Consider the following 23,280-nt stretch of genomic DNA (forward strand, 5'->3'; position numbering starts at 1 on the left):
CACTGCATTGCCACTGATCAGATGTCTGGGCTTGACTTCAAGATGATCTTAAAGGAATGTGTTTATTAACAGTGGACAGATATATTACAGTTGATATAATTTTCAAACCATTCCCAAAATCTACTGTCTGCAGCCTTAAGCATTGCACACTTTACTTCATTAACATATTCATCACAGAGAGCTACATGTATTCTATACTCCTCACCTATGAGAAGGTTGTGGATCATGGAGAGTGTTGACAAGGTGAGGCAGAAGTGACAGCAGTTCTTCCAGGTGCTCCTTATGATATTTAATGTCTTGGGTGGTTTTTCATAGAATAATTCCTTAATAATGGATATGAGGAACATGATGTGGTGTATCTCATGAGACCTGTTTTCTATTCAAGCCTTGTACCTGTTCACAAGGCATTGTTGTCATCATTATTCAAATAACACACTACACAAAATTAAATCTTCCATTGCTTTGAATAAACAGTGGCTACTTGAAGCAACAGGAAATAAAATGGATGATGAGAGCCAGAGATATTAGTACCGGTACTCAGTGTGTAACAGTTGGTAAGTGTTTAAAGACCATACCCACAGCAATATAGTCACTTCTTGGTTCAAAGCATTTTACAATACTTATTAAATGACAACAGCAAGTGTAATGAGCCATAATAATTGTCTTCTCTGTAAAGATTAATCTAGAGCATACAGCTGTGTGTCATATCTTTTGTGACGCAGCAGCTACTTATCTCCCAGTAGGTGCCAGAGGGCAGAAGTGTACATTTAGCAGTAGCATGCAAGCTTTCTTCCCCCGGTTGTTGACACCCCACTGCTCAGCTGTGATTGACAGAATGAAGAAAATAGCATGTACTTGAACCAGACTGTTTTGCGACCCACAGTTTATTATCAAGACAATGTAAACAAAATATATTTTATAATATAAATTCAGACAAATATGTATAGTGCCATTGCTCTTCTACACCAATGGCAGTTAATCTGCCATTTAATGCAGGTTTGAGTGTGTTGGTTTTCGCAGACATACCTGAATGTTATGAGATTGTTTCAATATTGAGAACTGGTCATACAGGGTGTTCATGTGACTGAGCTAACTTCTTACCAAATTCTGATTTCTTCCCACTCTGCTATGGAGTCCACAAGGGCTTCCATGGCAGATAGAGCTCCCATGTGTTGTTCCCATCATGTCACACACACACAGATATCCAATCACACCACACTTCATCAACACAAAACTCTCAAACACAGACACAAAGAAAAAACTCAATAGCAGGGAAAACCAAGAAAGACAACAAGTTTAAAGCGAATTCAGTTCCTCTCAACCAGATGAGACTGCAACGAATCCTAATGAGACTTCAGTTCCAAAAAAAGAAAGCGGCTGCTGCATCTACAAGTGACAATGGAACCCATCATGATGAAGATGCTACGGAAGCTGAACCAGTTCCAAATATTCCGGCCTCAAACTGTTATGAAGCTCTTCCTGGTGACAATGAGTCAAATATCACACAAAATCAAAGCAAAAATTGACCTGACCATTCAACCAAAGTTGACAGGACTCCAAGAGCACATGTTCATCCAACTGTTGTCTACAACACCAAACTTTATTTGCAGATCCTCAGAGCCATTAAAGAAAAAATGGTTGATCCCTCACAACAAGAACTGGGAAGGGAAACATTCCCTTTCAATTCATTGAGGAACAGGACTCTCACCTGCTCCATACCCTCCTTAAAAATGAAAATATTCCATTGTATCTCACAAATTAAATCCTGAAAAACAGCTCAGGGTTGTTGCTAAGTCTTTCACCAACTTAACAGGACAACAGATTCTCCTGCCAAATACTCATCTCTCTTTCTTTAAAATAAAACTTGACTGTAGATAATACTTACGACTATTTCTCTGCATCATGTTGAACTTGGTTCCAAATCATCCATTGATGAGAATTTTCCTCTTGTAGCTGGGATAATTGCTTTCAAATTCTTCTTATTGTGGGTTCTTGTGGAGTCCTTTTGATGTACATGATTGTAAACTTCCCATGTTTTCCTGCTATGTTACCTTCTTGTTCATTACATGAGAGCAATCTAGAGAGAGTGTCTGGTACTACATTATGCTCCTCTGTGACATATTTTGTCTGTAAAACAAACTGTTTTATGAATAAAGACCATCTAATCAACCTCCCATGTTGTAATTTGGGTACATTAAAGCCTTATGATACGTAACTACTATAGTGTGATGGCCCCAAACAATGGCTAATATTTCCTTTTCATTGATACTGTAATTCTTCTCAGAACTGGTTAGCCAATGGCTGCCACATGCTATTGTTTGCTGTTGCTTCACTCCCTTCTCTTTGATTCTTGAAAAAGCTGATGCCTGATTCTGTAATCAATGGCATTCACTGTGAGGCAAAATGGTAAGCTCAGTCCAGGGAGCTCAGGGTTATTGTATTAGCTAAAGTTCTCTTTATCTTCTCAAATGATATTTGACATTCCAGTGTCCACAACCAATTGTTATTATTCTTATGTAGCCTTGCTAAGTGTGATTTACTCAGAGATTGCTCTGGAATAAATTTGCAGTAGAATTATCATACCTCATACGTCAAATAGTGATTTTAATTGCAATGTGTGCTGTAATTTTCAGCTTCATTCTGTCCTTTTAAGTGCCTTGAATAACTCTTCTAGGATTTGGTAATGCTCCTTGCATTGTTCTGTAGCTACCAGAAGGTCATCAACATAGCAAGTTAATCTAGGACACATCTCAGACTCCAAAACAGTGTCTACAACTCTGATAAACACTGACATAGATAAGTTAATACCAAAGGGCACCACGCTGTACTGGTAGGATCTTCCATTGAATAGAAAGGCTGTGTATTTTCTACTATCTTCTGCCAATGGTATCTGCCAGTACCTACACATTAGATACCAGCTTGACAACTACCTCACTCCTCTAAACTTTTGTAAAATTTCTGACATGTTTTCAGCCTGTTTGTTTCCTCTTTAATGATCTTCTAATGTGGCATCCAGAACTACACATAAAATTCAGTCACTATCCACTGCTCCATCTTTCTAAGTTCTTCTTCCGTAGCAGCTCTATTAGCTAGTGATATGGAATAAAGTTTCACAGCAAAAGGTTGATGAGGTTTGTTTCTTAACCGATATTCATAAGTAAGTATCACTCCTGGACAATTTGAAAATACTTTTTGTACTTTAGTAGCAGTTCCCCAAGAGCATTGTGCTAGTCCATAGTGATGTCTACCATGCGATTTACTTTTTCCAATATTTTCTCTTCTACGGTCTTGTTGCCAGTGGGGTCCTGATTGTTGTGCCTTTCTTCCTGCCTCTCTATGTCAAGTTGTTTACACTCCTTAACCGAGCGAGGTGGCGCAGTGGTTAGACACTGGACTCGCATTCGGGAGGACGACGGTTCAATCCCACGTCCGGCCACCCTGATTTAGGTTTTCCGTGATTTCCCTAAATCGCTCCAGGCAAATGCCGGGATGGTTCCTTTGAAAGGGCACGGCCGACTTCCTTCACCGATGAGAAAGATGACCTCGCTGTCCGGTCTCCTTCCCCAAACCAACCAACCAACCAACCACTCCTTAAGTTTTAATCGACATACTACTGCTTTTTTTTTTACACGACTCCCTGAAACAGTATACTTTTTGTCCGATTATCCTTTGTGAACTCCAAACATCTGCAATCACAATCTACAGTATGTCCATTCCTAAGACAACACAAACAATCAGTTCTGGTACCGCCAAAAAGTCTTGGTCCGCCTAAAAGTTCCCTAAATTGATAGTTGTATATACTGATTTGGTAACAGGCTTGGTTAACATTCCTGTGACACTCTTGATTCTAACCTTAGTCATTGGCATTGTTAGCCACTAGTCCTACTCTCCATATAGTACCTACCCTCACTTCTAATAAGGGCTGAAAACTATCTTCAATTATCCTACTGTCCCTCTGACTTCTAATAAAAATATTTCCACTTCTTCACATGAGTACATAATTGAAATTCCTCTCCAACCAACAACTGTCTTCTTATCCAGCAGTTTTTGATGGTTTGTTTAGGCATGTCTTCTAGTGCATTGTCTGTTATGTAGCTGACTCCATAACCAGTTTCTTCTTTGTCTTCATCAGTTTTTTCTAGCCATCCTGCCCATACAGCAAATAACATCACGTCTTCATTTCCCAACAATTTGAGTCACATAATTTTAAAGGTTCCTCCTTCCTTCCAGTTAACATAATTCACTATTAATTCTATTGCAGCTTCAAATTCCTTTTCGTTGTTTACACCTGTTAAATCGCCATGCCTTCCCACTCTCTCCTTTGCTCCCTATCAATCTAGAACCTCTGCCTCCTCATTTCCTCCACTGTTCTCCCCACCATCATCTTACTCTAACTCCTCCTCCACTTTCTCCTTGTCTTCTACACCAATTAGTCTTTCTCTCTTTACTATGATATTTTCGTCTCCTCCATTCTCATAAAGGTTCCTGCTTTATTCAATGTCCGTAAGATCCACCTTGTCTCTCTGAACGCCCTTTTGGTCTCTTCAAAATTCACCCTCATATCACTCAAGTCAGTTGTCATCCTCAGTGTCTTCTTCTTCTTTCTTCTATAACAGTATTCTCAAACCCCGCACTCCCCTCATATCTAATCCAGGAAATAATTTGCATCTTCCGAGCTTCTTCTACCTCAATGACTTTGTCTCTCTCTCTTCCTCATCACCTTTTCCATCTTTATTCTCCTATTCCTGTTCTATGGCTCTTCCCCTTTCATTGTCTCCTTTCCTATTTTCATCCTCTTCAGTATCAGATTCTACTGTCTCCTAAGGCTTCAATCTCTAATAACACAGCATCCCATAAATCTTACCATTTATTGCTGTGTCTGTTCACCTTCATTTGTTCTAAATTTCATTCTACATTGGCTTAGCTGGCTTCAACTATGTTATTAGAACTGGCATCCATTTCATTGGTTGTCTGACTAGGATCTGTCTTGATATCATCACAAACTGGCAATTCTGATTCTTGCATGACCTCTCAAGTCATAATTCTCCATGCTGAAATTAACCTAGTTGCTTCTTCATTTCATTGAAAGTCAATCCTACAATTGGTGGCACCTCTTTAGCATTACAGATCCTAAGCTTTATCTCTTTATATTCCCCATCTTCTGTCTCCTCACTTTCCTGTCCATTACCACTCTCTTCTTCTGCCTCATGGACTTGAGTATGTGATATTTCTACCTCCCAACCATCATAGCATCCACTGCCACTTCTGTGTGACTTTGCCCTTACCCTATTTTGTTCTGTGTTGACCCAAGTGATGTACACTTGCTTGTCCGTTGCTAAGTACATCTGTTTGATGCACTGGCATGGCAACAGATCCACTGGAGGGGGCACCTTCTCTGCTTACTTCTACCCCTACCTGTGGCTGTCCAACTTCACATGGCAGGTACTCATTGTTGCTGCCCACCTTGATCTGCACTTCTCTTTGTGTTGCCACTAATTTTGGTAAACAAAGTATTTACTTACCAGTCCTGTACTCATCTCTACTTTTTCTTTTACTTTCATAGCTAGTACGGCATGTCCTTTGCTGGCAGTGCCAACTACTTGGCCCTGGCCACTGTCTTGTGTGTGCAAACCTTCACAAGTGTTCCTTAGTTTTCCTGCCAGTTCTGATTCTTCTCCTTTGCCTGCTCTGCTGTTGTTTCTTCCATTGCTGGGTCTTCCTACATCACTTCTACCTCTTCAACCTTGTGGTATGTTATTAATGTTTTGAGTCGGTCCATTCATGTAGTCAAACGTTTCTCAGGATGTCTGTAATTATTGAATTGCAATTTTGCCCATTGTACCTTCCTCAGAAAACTTTCTTCATTCATCCAAGGACCTCCTCCCACTATTTCCTGTCCTGCTTTCACCAACTTCTTCCATAATGCCATATATTTCACTGCATCACTCCCAGATTGATTAATATATCATTTTAGTCACTGTCTAGTGAGTTTCATAGCAAGTGTCAATAGTCATTTGTTTTGAAAACTAGTTGTCACCAGTGGTTGTTTTCATCAGTGTCTATAGCAGAGTTTCATAGTGCATATCTATAGCCAACTGTTTGTTTGTTTTGCAAGCTAGTGGTTCCTCATAGGCAGTAGTCAGTCAGGTAGCAACTGCTGGCTGAGTGACAGGAAAGTAACAGATTTTGTGACTTTCTACAAGTTCCCAACCTAGTGCGACTTAAGTAGTTTCATCTGTGTTCATTGCTAGTCTTTCTTGAATTTCTGCTTGTTAATTTAATATTTACTGGACACAGTTCTCTCGTTTTCGTTTGTGTCAGAAAGCAAACAATTTTTGACATTTTACAAGTTCCTAACCAGGAGCAAATTATTTTGTCTCACCTGTGTGCTTTGGTAGTTCAATTTTTGAGTCTCTGCATGTTAATCTAAACTACTAGACAGTTCTTGCATTTTCGTTAGTGTCTACTGTAGAGTTCCACAACGCTTGCCAATCGCTGTTTGCTTGTCTGTGTAGTGTAGTTCTTCACCGTCTTCAGTATGGACTAGTACAGTATTTGTTGCATGCAGACATGAGCTGAGGCGGTGGCACTTTGCTCTTTGGCCTGTCTGGTTAGTCTGATAAAGAGGTTTCAGGTGCTATGTGTGGCTGACTGTGTCCCTTACCCAGATGCAGTCCCTTGTCCTATTTCACAGGAAATGTCTCAGCCTGCAAGGCCTGGGCAGTTTCAGAGGGTGGGATTAATGGTACTTGGGAGCTCCAATGTTAGGCACTTTATACGGGCCTTAAGATGGCCACACACGTAACTGCATGGTTGACAAGCACACTTGTGTAAGTGTGCTTGAGCAAGCATGCACAAATTCCTGGCTCCTACACACAGTTCAAGCATGCTTGCATGAGCGTTAGTTTATTTACCAGAAAATGTAGGCAGCAGCAACAGAGCAATCAGTTCCATCACTGAAGTGCAAAAGGAAGTTAGTGTACCAAATGTAGAGGTTAGAAATTTTGGCCTACACTTGCGCGCACATTTCAATTTAATGTTTATGCTGCAAACAGCATTGACAGAGCCATTTCTTGGGTGCCAATCAGCTGTCAACTGCTATGTATTGCAAGCCTATGAAAGTACAAACAGAGACATGGGTGTGACAAAAGCTTGCAGGATTTCTGAAACTGAAATTGACAGTTTCGAGCTGAACAATGGTGCTTGTTGTTACTAATCCAATATCAGATCTCAAAGGAAATTTGAAATTAAAAAAAGTCATCATTATTGCTGCTTTAGTCAAGTAGTCGATCATAGGAAACACTTTTCTTTATCACTCATGAATGACTGCCCATCCAGGGTAAATGTTGCAGGCTGAGATAATACCTTGGACTCTAACCTACACAAATAATGGTGATTTTATACACACAAACAAATTTACCACTTTAAAGTAATTCAGGACAATGGGAAGGCAGTATCAAATCACTGTCGATATGAACAATTTGAATTGAAATTTACTTCTTTTTGCTGGGAGTTTATGACTATTTCAAAGGATTGTCTTTGCAAAACTCCGAAATTCTCCTCACAGCGCTGAGGCTTATTTCTGTGAAAGTCGTTGTTTGTTTCATCAGCTGAGATGGAGCTCTTTATTTTTGTTTTCCTGTTGGCAACATTCACTGACATTATTGTTTTTATTGCTCCACTCCATAAAGTACTACCGCTTGCTCTACTCTGATGAATGGAAAGAGTATCTGGTGCTGCCCATGATGGATCAGGAACCACTTCATCACTCATCTGTAAATGTATTACTGTGTGATGCAATACAACAATCACTTCAAAATGGCTACATGCGCAAGGATCTGCATTAGATCATTGAGGTTGACAGCAAATGAACACAAAACAAGAGTGGGACGAAGTCATCCAACTCATAACTAGCAAGCCCTTATTCTCCTCTTTGCGAACAAGTTGTATCAGAACTGTTCCACCCTGTGGAACGAACTTTAGTCAGTGATCTGTGTGGCACCTGAATCTATTTCCTTTGAGACACTACTTGTACAGAATGTGTTGGCAATTTCATTGTTCACGTGTGACATCTCCGCACTGTGAATGGTGATCATTTTGAAAAGATTGTGATGTTATTGCACAGACTGCTTGCAGAGGGTAAGTTTCATTAAGCAAGCTGATACTGTATGAGCTGCGCAGTGTACAGTGCTATCTGCTAGCACCTTTTAGAATTATTTCGAAACTTGTGTATAAAATTCTTGCAACTTTCATAATAAACATACCTTTCTTTGCACCCCGCCCCCCCATGAACCATGGACCTTGCCGTTGGTGGGGAGGCTTGCGTGCCTCAGCGATACAGATAGCTGTACCGTAGGTGCAACCACAACGGAGGGGTATCTGTTGAGAGGCCAGACAAACGTGTGGTTCCTGAAGAGGGGCAGCAGCATTTTCAGCAGTTGCAAGGGCAACAGTCTGGATGATTGACTGATCTGTCCTTGTAACAATAACCAAAACGGCCTTGCTGTGCTGGTACTGCGAACGGCTGAAAGCAAGGGGAAACTACAGCCGTAATTTTTCCCGAGGGCATGCAGCTTTACTGTATGATTACATGATGATGGCGTCCTCTTGGGTAAAATATTCTGGAGGTAAAATAGTCCCCCATTCGGATCTCCGGGCGGGGACTATTCAACAGGATGTCGTTATCAGGAGAAAGAAAACTGGCGTTCTACGGATCGGAGCGTGGAATGTCAGATCCCTTAATCGGGCAGGTAGGTTAGAAAATTTAAAAAGGGAAATGGATAGGCTAAAGTTAGATATAGTGGGAATTAGTGAAGTTCGGTGGCAGGAGGAACAAGACTTCTGGTCAGGTGACTACAGGGTTATAAACACAAAATCAAATAGGGGTAATGCAGGAGTAGGTTTAATAATGAATAGGAAAATAGGAATGCGGGTAAGCTACTACAAACAGCATAGTGAACGCATTATTGTGGCCAAGATAGATACGAAGCCCACACCTACTACAGTAGTACAAGTTTATATGCCAACTAGCTCTGCAGATGACGAAGAAATTGAAGAAATGTATGATGAAATAAAAGAAATTATTCAGATTGTGAAGGGAGATGAAAATTTAATAGTCATGGGTGACTGGAATTCGAGTGTAGGAAAAGGGAGAGAAGGAAACATAGTAGGTGAATATGGATTGGGGCTAAGAAATGAAAGAGAAAGCCGCCTGGTAGAATTTTGCACAGAGCACAACATAATCATAACTAACACTTGGTTTAAGAATCATGAAAGAAGGTTGTATACATGGAAGAACCCTGGAGATACTAAAAGGTATCAGATAGATTATATAATGGTAAGACAGAGATTTAAGAACCAGGTTTTAGATTTTAAGACATTTCCAGGGGCAGATGTGGACTCTGACCACAATCTATTGGTTATGACCTGTAGATTAAAACTGAAGAAACTTCAAAAAGGTGGGAATTTAAGGAGATGGGACCTGGATAAACTAAAAGAACCAGAGGTTGTACAGAGATTCAGGGAGAGCATGAGGGAGCAATTGACAGGAATGGGAGAAATAAATACAGTAGAAGAAGAATGGGTAGCTTTGAGGGATGAAGTAGTGAAGGCAGCAGAGGATCAAGTAGATAAAAAGACGAGGGCTAGTAGAAATCCTTTGGTAACAGAAGAAATATCGAATTTAATTGATGAAAGGAGAAAATATAAAAATGCAGTAAGTGAAACAGGCAAAAAGGAATACAAACGTCTCAAAAATGAGGTCGACAGGAAGTGCAAAATGGCTAAGCAGGGATGGCTAGAGGACAAATGTACGGATGTAGAGGCCTATCTCACTAGGGGTAAGATAGATACCGCCTGCAGGAAAATTAAAGAGACCTTTGGAGAAAGGAGAACGACTTGTATGAATATCAAGAGCTCAGATGGAAACCCAGTTCTAAGCAAAGAAGGGAAAGCACAAAGGTGGAAGGAGTATATAGAGGGTCTATACAAGGGCGATGTACTTGAGGACAATATTATGGAAATGGTAGAGGATGTAGATGAAGATGAAATGGGAGATATGATACTGCGTTAAGAGTTTGACAGAGCACTGAAAGACCTGAGTCGAAACAAGGCCCCCGGAGTAGACAATATTCCATTGGAACTACTGACGGCCGTGGGAGAGCCAGTTATGACAAAACTCTACCATCTGGTGAGCAAGATGTATGAAACAGGCGAAATACCCTCAGACTTCAAGAAGAATATAATAATTCCGATCCCAAAGAAGGCAGGTGTTGACAGATGTGAAAATTACCAAACTATCAGTTTAATAAGTCACAGCTGCAAAATACTAACACGAATTCTTTACAGCCGAATGGAAAAACTAGTAGAAGCCAACCTCGGGGAAGATCAGTTTGGATTCCGTAGAAACACTGGAACACGTGAGGCAATACTGACCTTACAACTTACCTTAGAAGAAAGATTAAGGAAAGGCAAACCTACGTTTCTAGCATTTGTAGACTTAGAGAAAGCTTTTGACAATGTTGACTGGAATACTCTCTTTCAAATTCTAAAGGTGGCAGGGGTAAAATACAGGGAGCGAAAGGCTATTTACAATTTGTACAGAAACCAGATGGCAGTTATAAGAGTCGAGAGACATGAAAGGGAAGCAGTGGTTGGGAAGGGAGTAAGACAGGGTTGTAGCCTCTCCCCGATGTTGTTCAATCTGTATATTGAGCAAGCAGTAAAGGAAACAAAAGAAAAATTCAGAGTAGGTATTAAAATTCATGGAGAAGAAATAAAAACTTTGAGGTTCGCCGATGACATTGTAATTCTGTCAGAGACAGCAAAGGACTTGGAAGAGCAGTTGAATGGAATGGACAGTGTCTCGAAAGGAGGATATAAGATGAACATCAACAGAAGCAAAACAAGTATAATGGAATGTAGTCTAATTAAGTCGGGTGATGCTGAGGGAATTAGATTAGGAAATGAGACACTTAAAGTAGTAAAGGAGTTTTGCTATTTGGGGAGCAAAATAACTGATGATGGTCGAAGTAGAGAGAATATATAATGTAGACTGGCAATGGCAAGGAAAGCGTTTCTGAAGAAGAGAAATTTGTTAACATCGAGTATAGATTTAAGTGTCAGGAAGTCATTTCTGAAAGTATTTGTATGGAGTGTAGCCATGAATGGAAGTGAAACATGGACGATAAATAGTTTGGACAAGAAGAGAATAGAAGCTTTCGAAATGTGGTGCTACAGAAGAATGCTGAAGATTAGATGGGTAGATCACATGACTAATGAGGAAGTATTGAATAGGATTGGGGAGAAGAGAAGTTTGTGGCACAACTTGACCAGAAGAAGGGATCGGTTGGTAGGACATGTTCTGAGGCATCAAGGGATCACCAATTTAGTATTGGAGGGCAGCGTGGAGGGTAAAAATCGTAGAGGGAGACCAAGAGATGAATACACTAAGCAGATTCAGAAGGATGTAGGTTGCAGTAGGTACTGGGAGATGAAAAAGCTTGCACAGGATAGAATACCATGGAGAGCTGCATCAAACCAGTCTCAGGACTGAAGACCACAACAACAACAATTCTTTGCACTCGTTGACCAATCTTAATTCTCGAGACATTTAATTTTGAAATCAGGGACTCCTTTGCTGGGCACCCTGTAGATGCAAATTGAAGGGGATCACTCTGTCAGCTGCAGCGGGACATAAAGCAGAATCAATAGCGACAAGTGAAAATGTGTACTAGACCAGATATCCTACTTACTGACCAGGTGTGTTAACCACTGCACCAACTGTGACACAGTGTTATCACAACTGCATGGACTATTTTGGCCCTCCTCACAGCTGATCCACATACCCACCAAGCGTCACCTATCCGCAAATACATCCATTCTCCTGTGGGAATCTCAAAGTAATGAACATGGTGTCAATGGACAGGGACTGCAGATATGTGGCGCTCAGTGGAGATATGGATTAGCTGGGAGGCGTGCTGAGACACATCTGCATAGTTGCGATGATGCAGTGGTTAACACTCCTGCCTAACAAGCAGGTGATCTCAGGTTCGAATCCCAGTCCAGTACACATTTTCACTCATCACTCCTAAGTGCGCTTAATGTCCCTCTCCAGCTGACAGCAGTGTTCCCCTTCAATTTACACTTAATATTTCACAGCTGCGGATTCTGCATGGTGTCTGTTCTTTTGAACATGCTGAAAGAACAGACATCACACATTCATATAACCTTGTAGATGGTTAGCAGTTCTTGTTATGGCAGTTAGCACCATATACAAACTATGGTATAATATTTCTTTTCTTAACAGAGCCTAGAGTATCATTAAGAGAGCCTGAGGGAAGTGTGATAGGACCACTCTTGTTTTCTACACATATGAATGCTCTGACTGACAGAATGAGAAGCAATATGCAACTTCTTCCTGATGACGCTGTAGTGTGCACGAAAGTGTTGTCAGATGACTGTAGGGGGGTGCAGGTTGACTTAGACAAAGTTTCTATTTGGTGTGATTAATGGCAACAAAAGTGTATGTTAATGCTGGTAAGTAGGAAAACTGTTTTTATGCAAAACTGGTGGTGTGCTGCTTGTAACCATCATGTTGATCAAATATCAAGGTGCAACACTGTAAAACAATATGAAAGAGAAACAGCTTGTAAAGTCAAAAGACAAATGGCTGATTTCAGTTTATTGGGAGAATCAAGAAAAGTGTAGCTCATCCATACAAGGGATCACTCACAGAAAGCTAGTGCGACCCAGTCTTGAGTACTGCTCAAGTGTTTGAGTGTTTGGGATCTCCATCCAGATGGCTTAGAAGACTTCAAAACACTTCCAAGATAAGCTGCTATATTTGTTACTGCTTAAGTCAGATCAATATGTGAGTATTATGGAAACATTCTATAACTCAAATGGGAATCGCTGGAGGTAAGAAGACATGCTTTTCACAAAACACTGCTGTGAAAGTTGAGAGAACTGGCATTTGTAGCTGACTGTGGAGTAGTTCTGCTGCCACCAATGTAACATTTCACATAAGAACTGCAAAGATAGGATAAGAAAAACAGAGAAGCAAGAAAAATAGAGAAACAAATAGTGTTTTTCCCCCTTGCTCCATTTTAGAGTGGAACAGGAAAGGGAATAACTATTAATTGTACTGTTTCTTCCAAATTTATGGAAGAGCAGTAAAAGCAGTTGTCCCAGCAATTGTCTAAAAATTGTGGTAGAGAAAGTGAACTCCATCATAGTGAATCACCTAAAACTTTCACCATATATATTGCAGAAATGGAAATTGCTACTGATATGCAGTTTTCACAGAATGGACTGGTAGTCAGGAGCTCGTACTGTTAGTCAATAAACAGATTGTAATAATAGTTAGAAAGTGTATTTTTTGCCCAAATATACATTTTTAACATGGAATAATGCCTATTGACATTAACAGATTGAAAGTAGGGTAAATTAGAATGTGTTTGTTGCAGGGCTCTACTGCAAGTCATTTACGAGATATTGCATTTTGAAAAGTTTCCATACCAACATCTGTTTGTGTCATTCTATCTGTGTAATTGTGAGGTATGATGTGTTTGCTTACAGTGTGCTTGTGTGTTCCCTGAATGCATTGCAAATTGCTAATCAGTCAGTGTGTGACAGTCCAAGCAGTAGTTCACAACCGGATGACAGGATTTACCATTGCAAGAAAAGCCGACACACTCATAGTGTGTGGAGAGTGTAGGAAGATTGCAGTTTGTCCTTGATGTCCCAATAGACATCAACCACCTCAACAATTATTTATCAACCTCTTCAACCAGTTACGTGAAAGTGGTAGTGTAACACCGAGATAACGTAACAGAAGAAAACAAGTGACAACAGAAGAGGGGGAGAAATTAATGTTCTTGCCACTGTTGCAGTTTACATGCACATTAGCTCCCGCACCCTCAAACATGGAAACGGCATGAGTCAGGCAAGTGTCCTACCGATTCTCCATCAGCATAGGTTCCATCCCTATACATCTCTCACTATCATGAGCCGTACGGAAACAATTATGAGAATAATACAGTGTAGGCTTTCACAGGTGGTATTGTCTTCACTTAAAACTTCCGAGCTGATAAGCCATCATCGATGTATAAAACTATCCCCTGATGTTTTGTCTCTCACTGCAGGAGACATCCTCTGAGGTAAAGTGGCGAATTGCACTCAGGGTTGAAATGTCAGTACTTTTATACATCGACCACGGCCTATCAGCCCAGAATCGTGCTAACTTCTGTATAAGGGGTGTTCAAAAAGAAACGAGCCAGAGGCATAATTACATTAATTAGAAGAACCAACCCTGGCTGTTCAGACACTTGTCCCACTGTGACACTAGGCGACGAATGGCTGTCTCATAAAATTCCCAGGGCTGTGATGTTAACCAGCCCGCACATACAGGTGGACGTCGTCGTCCGAGGTGAATCATTTGCCCCTATACTGATGTTCTTCTTTGGCCAAGATGCCCCCCTTCTGATTCACTTCCTGCAGCATGGGACAACAGTGAATGCCCAGCATTACTTGCAAACCTTGACCACCCTCCGCCAAGAAATCAAATCAAAACGACCAGGCAATCTCACCTGGGGGGGGGGGGGGGGGGGCATTCTGCTCCACGACAATGCAAAGCCTCATACGGCCAACACAATCACTGCACTCCTGCAGAAATTCAAATGGGAGGGTCTTGGCCACCCTCCATACAGTCTGAACCACCCCCACGTGATTATGTCATTTTTGATTTCCTTGAAAAGGCTCTGAGGGGCAAACGATTCACCTCGGCCGATGACTTCCAGCTGCATGTGCGGAACTGGTTAACATCGCAGCCCCAGGAATTTTATGAGACAGCCATTCACCGCCTTGCGTCACAGTGGGGCAAGTGTCTCAACAGCCAGAGTCAATACTTCAAAAATACAGGTACTGGTTTCCGTAATTATGCCTCTGGCTCATTTCTTTTTGAAAGCCCCTTTTCATGTACCTTGTTTAGTGATTAAGCCATATTTGTGGTGACCACGTAAACTATGAAAAGATGAACTGTTGGTCTGTTGATAGCCCCTGTTGGCTTTCTCAGATGGAACGTCAGAATACATGGAGTGTATAAGTGCACTGTGGGATAGTGAACCATCAGCTCAGGGGGAAAGCTGAAAGATGCCGTCTACAAGGGCATAACAACCACACCTGACCATATGCAACGACATATTACTGCTGCCTACTTGGAAATATCCGCTTAAGTGCAAGCACACGTACAGCACCGTTCCGCACCAGACTGGAAGCGTGTATTGCCACTGCTGGTGGTCATTTTAAACACAACCTGTGATGGTCAATTGACTCGCTACTGGTCATAATCCACGTAACTAGTGTACCGGTATACATTGTGTTGTTGTTCACTGTATGCTACTACACGTACTGGGTAAGTGGCAGTGTAGGAACTTTTCAAAATACAACATATCATGAATGACTTGCAGTATCTTGCAACAAATACCACTAACATTGTAATTTACCCTACTTTTAATTTGTTAATGTCGATAGGCATTGTTCCATTCTAAAGATATATTTGTTGTCGCCGCCCTGCGTCGATCTGCTGTCGTCGACATCTTTGACTTAAGCTTGTTATTTACCGAATATGCCCGGCTAGTGGTGGCCGGTGGGCAGGAAATCGCGTTAGAAATCACAGTGATCGAGAAGTCACAGATATCACGATAACAACTTTACGGAATCTAATTGCGATTTCAGTCACAGTTAGCTGTCGCAAGTAGCATTTCACATTCAACGCCGTGAGCCATCTGTTGGCCGAATTTCGTAGTGCTTTCTGCGATTTTACTGACAAGTCGCGACTGAAAGTCGCAAGTAGCATCTAAAAAGTGCAGTTAACAGTGCCATCTGTTGGCCAAAGTTCGTACTACGCTATTTGCTATCGAGTCAAACTGCGATTTCTGTGACAAATCGCAACAAGAAGTAACAAGCAGCAACTAAAAAGCGCAGTTAACGTTCTTTTCCTAGTGCCATCTGTTGACCGACGTACGTACTTCGTTATGAGAGCCTTGTTCTGTGTGTGCAAATGAAGGGCTTATTTCAATAGTGGTACAAGTACATTTTTGTTAATTTTGAGATACAGAGTCCTAAAGTTAAATGAGCGCTGAAAAATCTGCAATTGGGATACCAGAAATATTCAAGCATATGGATTCTTGCTAGAGATGAACCTTTCTTTCTGATTGTTTGGATCATTAATTTCAGAAGCTTTACAGACAGAAAAGTGCAAAAAAAAAAAAAAAGGTTCAAATGGCTCTGAGCACTATGCGACTTAACTTCTGAGGTCATCAGTCGCCTAGAACTAGTTAAACCTAACTAACCTAAGGACATCACACACATCCATACCCTAGGCAGGATTCGAACCTGCGACCGTAGCTGTCGCTCGGTTCCAGACTGTAGCATCTAGAACCGCACGACCACTGGCAGAAAAGTGCAGGTAATGGACTTGTACCACTATTGAAATAAGCCCTTCATATTATATGACGACATGCACATTCAGCACCAGTTATGGTTGGTCAAACACAGCTGTGACTCTGAATGTATTATATTAATAAGAGGCAACATTGCCTTTTTCTCCTGAAAATATCAAGGAACCTAAGAAATGTGTTTGATTCTGCTTCCAATATGACAGTTTTGGTTAATGCTCAACATGCTTACAGAACATTGCAATGTTAACACAGCACAACTCAGACATATGTATAAGTGTAATGAAAACAGTAGTATTGAGTCATACTAATGCCTTACTTTTGTGCCGACACAGTTCAAGACTCTGGAGAAATGTTTTACACATGGCGTTCTACGTGGCAACTACACACACAACAACTTTTGGGTCAACAGAAACCTCCGATCTTACTCGTCTGCTTTGACCCGTGACGTAAGCGTGTTGTGGTGTGTGACGTCATTACGGCGCGGAGTTTAGTCTTAGTGGGGTTAATTGAAGAGTATGTAGAGCCCGGGTCCACAATAGTTTCTGATGCTTTTTCTTCTTATAGGGGGTTGGGTGACAGGGGATTTAATCATTTAGTAGTGAACCACAGTCTAGAATTTAAGAATTATGATACTGGGGCTTGCACTAACACAATTGACGGTTAAGTCAGTTCTTGGGAGGGGGAAGAGGCGCTCTTCCAACCTTCAGTCTCATTTAGATGAGTACTGTTGGCGGAAGAGTGTCCCAGAGGCCTATTGCATTTTTCGGGTTTTTTTAAGGGCTGTGGGTAAAATGTATAGGCCGAAAGTGGTTAGTTAGGGTGCATTTGTGTGTGATTGTGGTGGGCAATCTAGTTTGTGGGGCTGGAACTTTTTTGAGGTAAGTTCCGTTTTTTTTTGTTTTTGATGTGTGTTTTGTGTCAACAGAAACATCCGATCTCACGCGTCGGCTTTGACCCGTGACGTTAGGGACCTACACATTGATCTGTAGCGTAGCCCTGAATACGAGGTTAGGTTGGGAGGTTATTTTTTGGCGGGGGGGGGGGGGGGGGGGGGTCGGGGGGGGGGGGCGCAGCCCCCCCCTGCCTGGCCTCGAGTACCACTTGTTTATTATTATCTTTGTTCGATCGTAATTTATGTGATTGGGAGCTGTTGTAGATGTATGTAGGTGTAAGGGAAGTGTTGGTTTTTTAGGTTGGTGTTGGGGGATGTGATCGGTAGGTTCTGTTGAGCTATATAGGTCAACGGAAGTGTTCGATCGTAATTTATGTGATTGGGAGCTGTTGTAGATGTATGTAGGTGTAAGGGAAGTGTTCGTTTTTTTTTTTTTGTATTGGAGGATGTGATCGGTAGGTTCTGTTGAGCTACATAGGTCAAGGGAAGTGTCCGATTCTGGATAGGAATGTGTTTTTTGGTATTTGGTCAGTTTTGTGATGTTGATTTATTTCGTTGTTTTGCGTGGTTTTGTGTGGCGGTCGGTGGCTACATTTGTGTATATTTAGTTTGTCCCCACCCAAAAACCCCCAATTTCCCACGCTTGTCCCGTTAGAGTCATTAGGCTTTTTGTGAAACTTGTGTATTTCAGTGTTTATAATACGTATGCGATGTTTTTATATCCGCCATATTGGATAATACGTATGCGATGTTTTTATATCCGCCATATTGGAATTGTCGTTTATAGTCGTTTCCGCTACATTTGTGACGTCATGGGTCAAAGCCGACGGGTAAGATCGGACGCTTCTGTATTTGCCAACACTACTACCACCTGCATAAGTAAGCTTTTCCTGTGTTACTTTCAAGTAATGCACTTAAACTATTCCTGATTTAACTGGAAGATCTGTACTTCCCACTTTCATATCAACAGCCTCAAAATGCATATTCTAGACGTCGGCGTATGCTACAGGTCAGTGTCACACCAAGATTGTGGAGAAAGGGGGGGGGGGGGGGGCGGCATTTCACTCTCCAACAAGTGTTTACCAATAAATAACTGGCGGGAAATTTACGGGTATAGGACGGCTTAATTATGTATTCAACATTTTCATTCCTTTAAAATCGCATAACAACTTCAATAAAACATAGTTTAATCACTCATTATGAACACACATTTCATAACTGTGGCACTTTTAAACTGCAAATCCTCTAAGAGCTGTCTAGAATCTTCACGATTCTCTCTCAAGAGCCTTGATGTGGATAGATACGTACAGCAACCAGTAATCAGAGTCGGAACTGCGTCTGCAAAATCACAAGGATTCTTAAACATTTTTGATGTCACTAATTACAAGCTATGTAATTGACAGAGTAGTATTGCTAATTTTTGCTGTAATGCATGCCACTCAATGCGATATATTGCACATTTGCAAGAACGATCTCGCGTAATTAAGTTCATCGAAACACTTACAAACTAACCTCTCGTCTGACGAAGACAGCCTAAAGACATAGTGGCAATTTCTCCAAATCTGTTGACAATGATATTTTGAGTCATCACTGAGTGACTGATATGTACTTCGGGTACCTGAGAACATAATGATATGTTAGCATTCATTTTCTAAACACGAACGATTACGGTACTGTATGGCTACTTACATATTAATTACACTACTAATATTTTCACAGTTGTTTCTTTAATACAAAATTAAAGCCAACGGAAGAACAAACGTAAAACATGCTTACAGTTTTGTTGAAATGCAATTTTCTGTATGGACAAATGTAACTTTTTCATACGGCGCTAAGTCGCAGAAATCGCAGGGGTCGCAGAAATTGCAGAAGTAGAATAAATCACGGAAGTAGCAGAAATAGCAGTGGTAGAGGGCGGATTCCTTAACTGCAACAAATCACAGTTAAGAAAAACAGAAAAGTAGCATTCACAGAAATCACTGATATCGGAAAATCGCAGTTTAGCCCATCACTATGCCCGACTGTTCGTACATTATCAAATTTCTTTGTCAAAGATTTAATCAAAGATGTGATCAAAAATTTCCGTAAAATATATTTGACAAAGATCTTTGACGTAGCGCTAGAAGGTGTATTACATTGTCATCATATTTTTCGTCAAAGTTCAAGATGGCTGACAACAACAACTTGTTATTAACCGCAGCAGTTGCATGTCCCACAATTGCACTATGTGCACATGCGGAAGAGAAGCGGGGGAAAAAAAGGAAACGTACCTGGGTGAAGCCGTGGGTTTTACGACGACATGATAGAAGTATTCAATAAAAACTTGTTACGTGAGCTTATAGTGGAGGACGTCAAGTCGTACATCAATTACTTAAGAATGGATGAGCATACATTTCTGTATGTGCTCAGTGAAGTGAATTCTCATAACACAAAGCACAATATTCACATTAGAACTGCTACATCTGCAGAAGACAGGCTCAGTGTAACACTCCGATTCCTTGCTACAGGAGAGGATTAGGTTAGGTTAGGTCAGGTCTGGATCTTCTTAATCTATTTTTGTATTCAGGGTGCCTCACGTCGTAAAGTGCCTCTTCAACTTCATACATCTCTACTAATTTTATAGTTGTCGGCACACACCAATTGTATTTACCGGCAATGTTTATAAAAACACTACAGAGGACAAAACGCTGCAGCGATGTTAGCAGTCCATGTGGTAACATGTCACATTCCAGTGAACAGAAGACAAGCGACTTCTTTGATCAAATCTACAGCGAGGCCCTAGCTTTGATCAAACATTGGACGACATTTGACAAAGTTCCCTATTACACCATCAAATGTCTTTGACAAAGATATTTGACAAAGATAGTGTAATACCGGCCTGTATCTACACCTCAGATGGAGCAACCACAAACATCTTCATTGTAACAGCGATTAAATTTCGGGTTTTAATACTAATCTTTAATTATAATTCTTTACAGACGAATGGAAAACCTGGTAGAAGCCGACCCCGGGGAAGATCAGTTTGGATTCCGTAGAAATATGGGAACACGTGAGGCAATAGTGACCATACGAGTTCTTTTAGAAGCTGGATTAAGAAAAGGCAAACCTACGTTTTTAGCATTTGTAGACTTAGAGAAAGCTTTTGACAATGTTGCCTGGAATAGTCTCTTTCAAATTCTGAAGGTGGCAGGTGTAAAATACAGGGAGCGAAAGGCTATTTACAATTTGTACAGAAACCAGATGGCAGTTATAAGAGTCGAGGGACATGAAAGGGAAGCAGTGGTTAGGAAGGGAGTGAGACAGGGTTGTAGCCTCTCCCCGATGTTGCTCAATCTGTATATTGAGCAAGCAGTAAAAGAAACAAAAGAAAAATTCGGAGTAGGTTTTAAAATCCATGGAGAAAAAATAAAAACTTTAAGGTTCGCCGATGACATTGTAATTCTGTCAAAGACAGCAAAGGACTTCGAAGAGCAGTTGAACGGAATGGACAGTGTCTTGAAAGGAGGATATAAGATGAACATCAACAAAAGCAAAACGAGGATAATGGAATGTAGTCGAATTAAGTCGGGTGATGCTGAGGGAATTAGTTTAGGAAATGAGACACTTAAAGTAGTAAAAGAGTTTTGCCATTTGGGGAGCAAAATAACTGATGATGGTCGAAGTAGAGAGGATATAAAATGTAGACTGGCAATGGCAAGGAAAGCATTTCTGAAGAAGAGAAATTTGTTAACATCAAGTATAGATTTAAGTGTCAGGAAGTGGTTTCTGAAAGTATTTGTACGGAGTGTAGCCATGTATGGAAGTGAAACGTGGACGATAAATAGTTTGGACAAGAAGAGAATAGAAGCTTTCGAAAAGTGGTGCTACAGAAGAATGCTGAAGATTAGATGGATAGATCACATAACTAATGAGGAGGTACTGAATAGAATTGGGGAGAAGAGGAGCTTGTGGCACAACTTGACTAGAAGAAGGGATCGGTTGGTAGGACATGTTCTGAGGCATCAAGGGATCACCACAGTGGAGGGTAAAAATCGTAGAGGGATAGAGTAGCATGGAGAGCTGCATCAAACCAGTCTCAGGACTGAAGGCCACAACAATACTAATCATTAATGTTAACTTCTTGCTCAGTCGACCACTCTGCATTTTTTGCTGCGTTACCGAAGACAAGATAGTTAATAACGTCTTTGGATGTTAGTTATTATTTACTAATACACACGTAATTATGGAAATCACTTTAGTTTTTTATTAACAACATTCAATAATATATAATGATAATGAACAATTGCATTTTGTACAGAGGAAAAGAATAGTTACCCTAAAATTGTTCTTAGCAATTACGGCAACTAAAATGTCCATGATTTTTATAGTTAATACTGAGCGCTACTTTTTCTCGCGCGCACGGTTCCTCACATATTCTTAATCCGTGACCTTATGGCGAAAGTGTGTCCCATATAAATTAACTATAGTCAATTTTCTTGCAGTTTAACAGATGTGCCCTGACTCCTTCCGTAGCATATCACACTGAAATGCTCACTATATCGCACTTCACAGCTACGTAGACTTACTCAGGGCAGTAAACAAGAAAAGAGAACTAACAATACCCGCGCATGGTTTATATAGTAGAATTTAGAAACAAAATCAGCCGTCCTAAACCCTCTTTCATTTCCCTGAAGCGCTACTTTGCTGCGGTGGTTATTCTTATGAGAGATTATTTTAATTAAAACTTTTTAAGAGCTATTAATTATTTTCGATATTATCGATCACCTCTCCTCTATATGAGAATGAGCATGATAATATTGTTCTTAATTAACCGAGCGGTTGATATCCAACATCTCCTCAGCGTTCATCGTTGATGCGATATCTTGACAAATATGTATCAATGCCAGTCCGTTAAAACAATCATCCTGCTGTGAAGATAAGTCTTCAGGTTGAGATATATTTCTGCACAATGCTGGTTGTGAGAGTAAATGTACGCAACAACTTACAGAAGACTATTATTCGGCAGTGCTGTCGCTCTTTAATAGGCCTCTACTGGAGACTTCCGTCGTATTTCGTTTATTTGTTTCCAAATTTTTAGCTCTCTCTACGAAGCTACAAAACAAGGTATTTCATTTTTGTATGCTTTACCAATTTGCAAAACATGCTCTACCAGGTGTAAATCACACACGGTATTCTAGTGACGATCTGGTAATGCAAATCTAGAAAAATTAAAACCTTATATAAAGTTAATTGTGTGGTCGAGCAACACCCACACCTCGCTCTTACTAGATGATTGTTGCTGCACGGAATAATTTACCACTTTGCAAAACATGCTTTATCAGTAAAGTTCAGTTACAGCAATTTTTGTAGCTATTTGATTCTTTGTAGCTGAGATGTTGGGACTCAAATTCCAGTTAACAAATTATCCAGAAAAGATATGAACTCTGACATACGGTAATACCACAATCTAAGAGCGAAAGCTAACTAGTGCGGCCACGGCCACGACTAACGGCTGGCCGTGTCCGCAGCTACTGCGACCATGACTGCGGCTCGCCGGCACGGCCGGCAGTCGACTGGGCGCACGTCAGTGGCACGATGGACGTCACGGAGATAGCTACGGCTGTGTGCCTCTGTAATCGTGAGAAAAAAACGAAAGAAGAAGCGATATTGAGAACATCCTATGTTGCAATCCCTCTCTACAAACGGAATGTTTGTTACCTTTTTTTTGTGAACTTCGCAAACACGAAGATAAATTCTTCAATTTCACTAGAATGCCAACAAAAACTTTTGATGAATTGTTAAAGAAAATTGGAGACAGTATAAGGGGTATAAACACAACAATGGGGCTATGCATAGGAAATGAAGAGAAACTGCTAGTTACCTTAAGGTACGTTTTATTAAAAGTTATTTTATTAAAATAAACAAGAAAAAATTTAATTTCACCTCAAT

The 23,280-nt window shown here is 40.7% G+C and overlaps 1 protein-coding gene across 1 annotated transcript in view; it reads right to left on the reverse strand.

Annotated features, from left to right (window-relative positions):
• The window catches only part of LOC126474402 (uncharacterized), a 114,681-nt gene extending 95,472 nt beyond the window's left edge, over positions 1 to 19,209 (reverse strand). The window contains exons 1-3 of the mRNA XM_050101870.1: positions 19,129 to 19,209; positions 18,865 to 18,970; positions 18,661 to 18,690 (exon numbers count right to left, since the gene is read on the reverse strand). Coding sequence (XP_049957827.1) covers positions 18,661 to 18,690; positions 18,865 to 18,970; positions 19,129 to 19,177 — 185 coding nt within the window. The 5' untranslated portion in view covers positions 19,178 to 19,209. The remainder of the gene's footprint in view (positions 1 to 18,660; positions 18,691 to 18,864; positions 18,971 to 19,128) is intronic.
• Between the last annotated feature and the right edge of the window lie 4,071 nt (positions 19,210 to 23,280).

Source organism: Schistocerca serialis, chromosome 4 (assembly GCF_023864345.2).
Source record: "Schistocerca serialis cubense isolate TAMUIC-IGC-003099 chromosome 4, iqSchSeri2.2, whole genome shotgun sequence".
Taxonomy (NCBI): Eukaryota; Metazoa; Arthropoda; class Insecta; order Orthoptera; family Acrididae; genus Schistocerca; species Schistocerca serialis.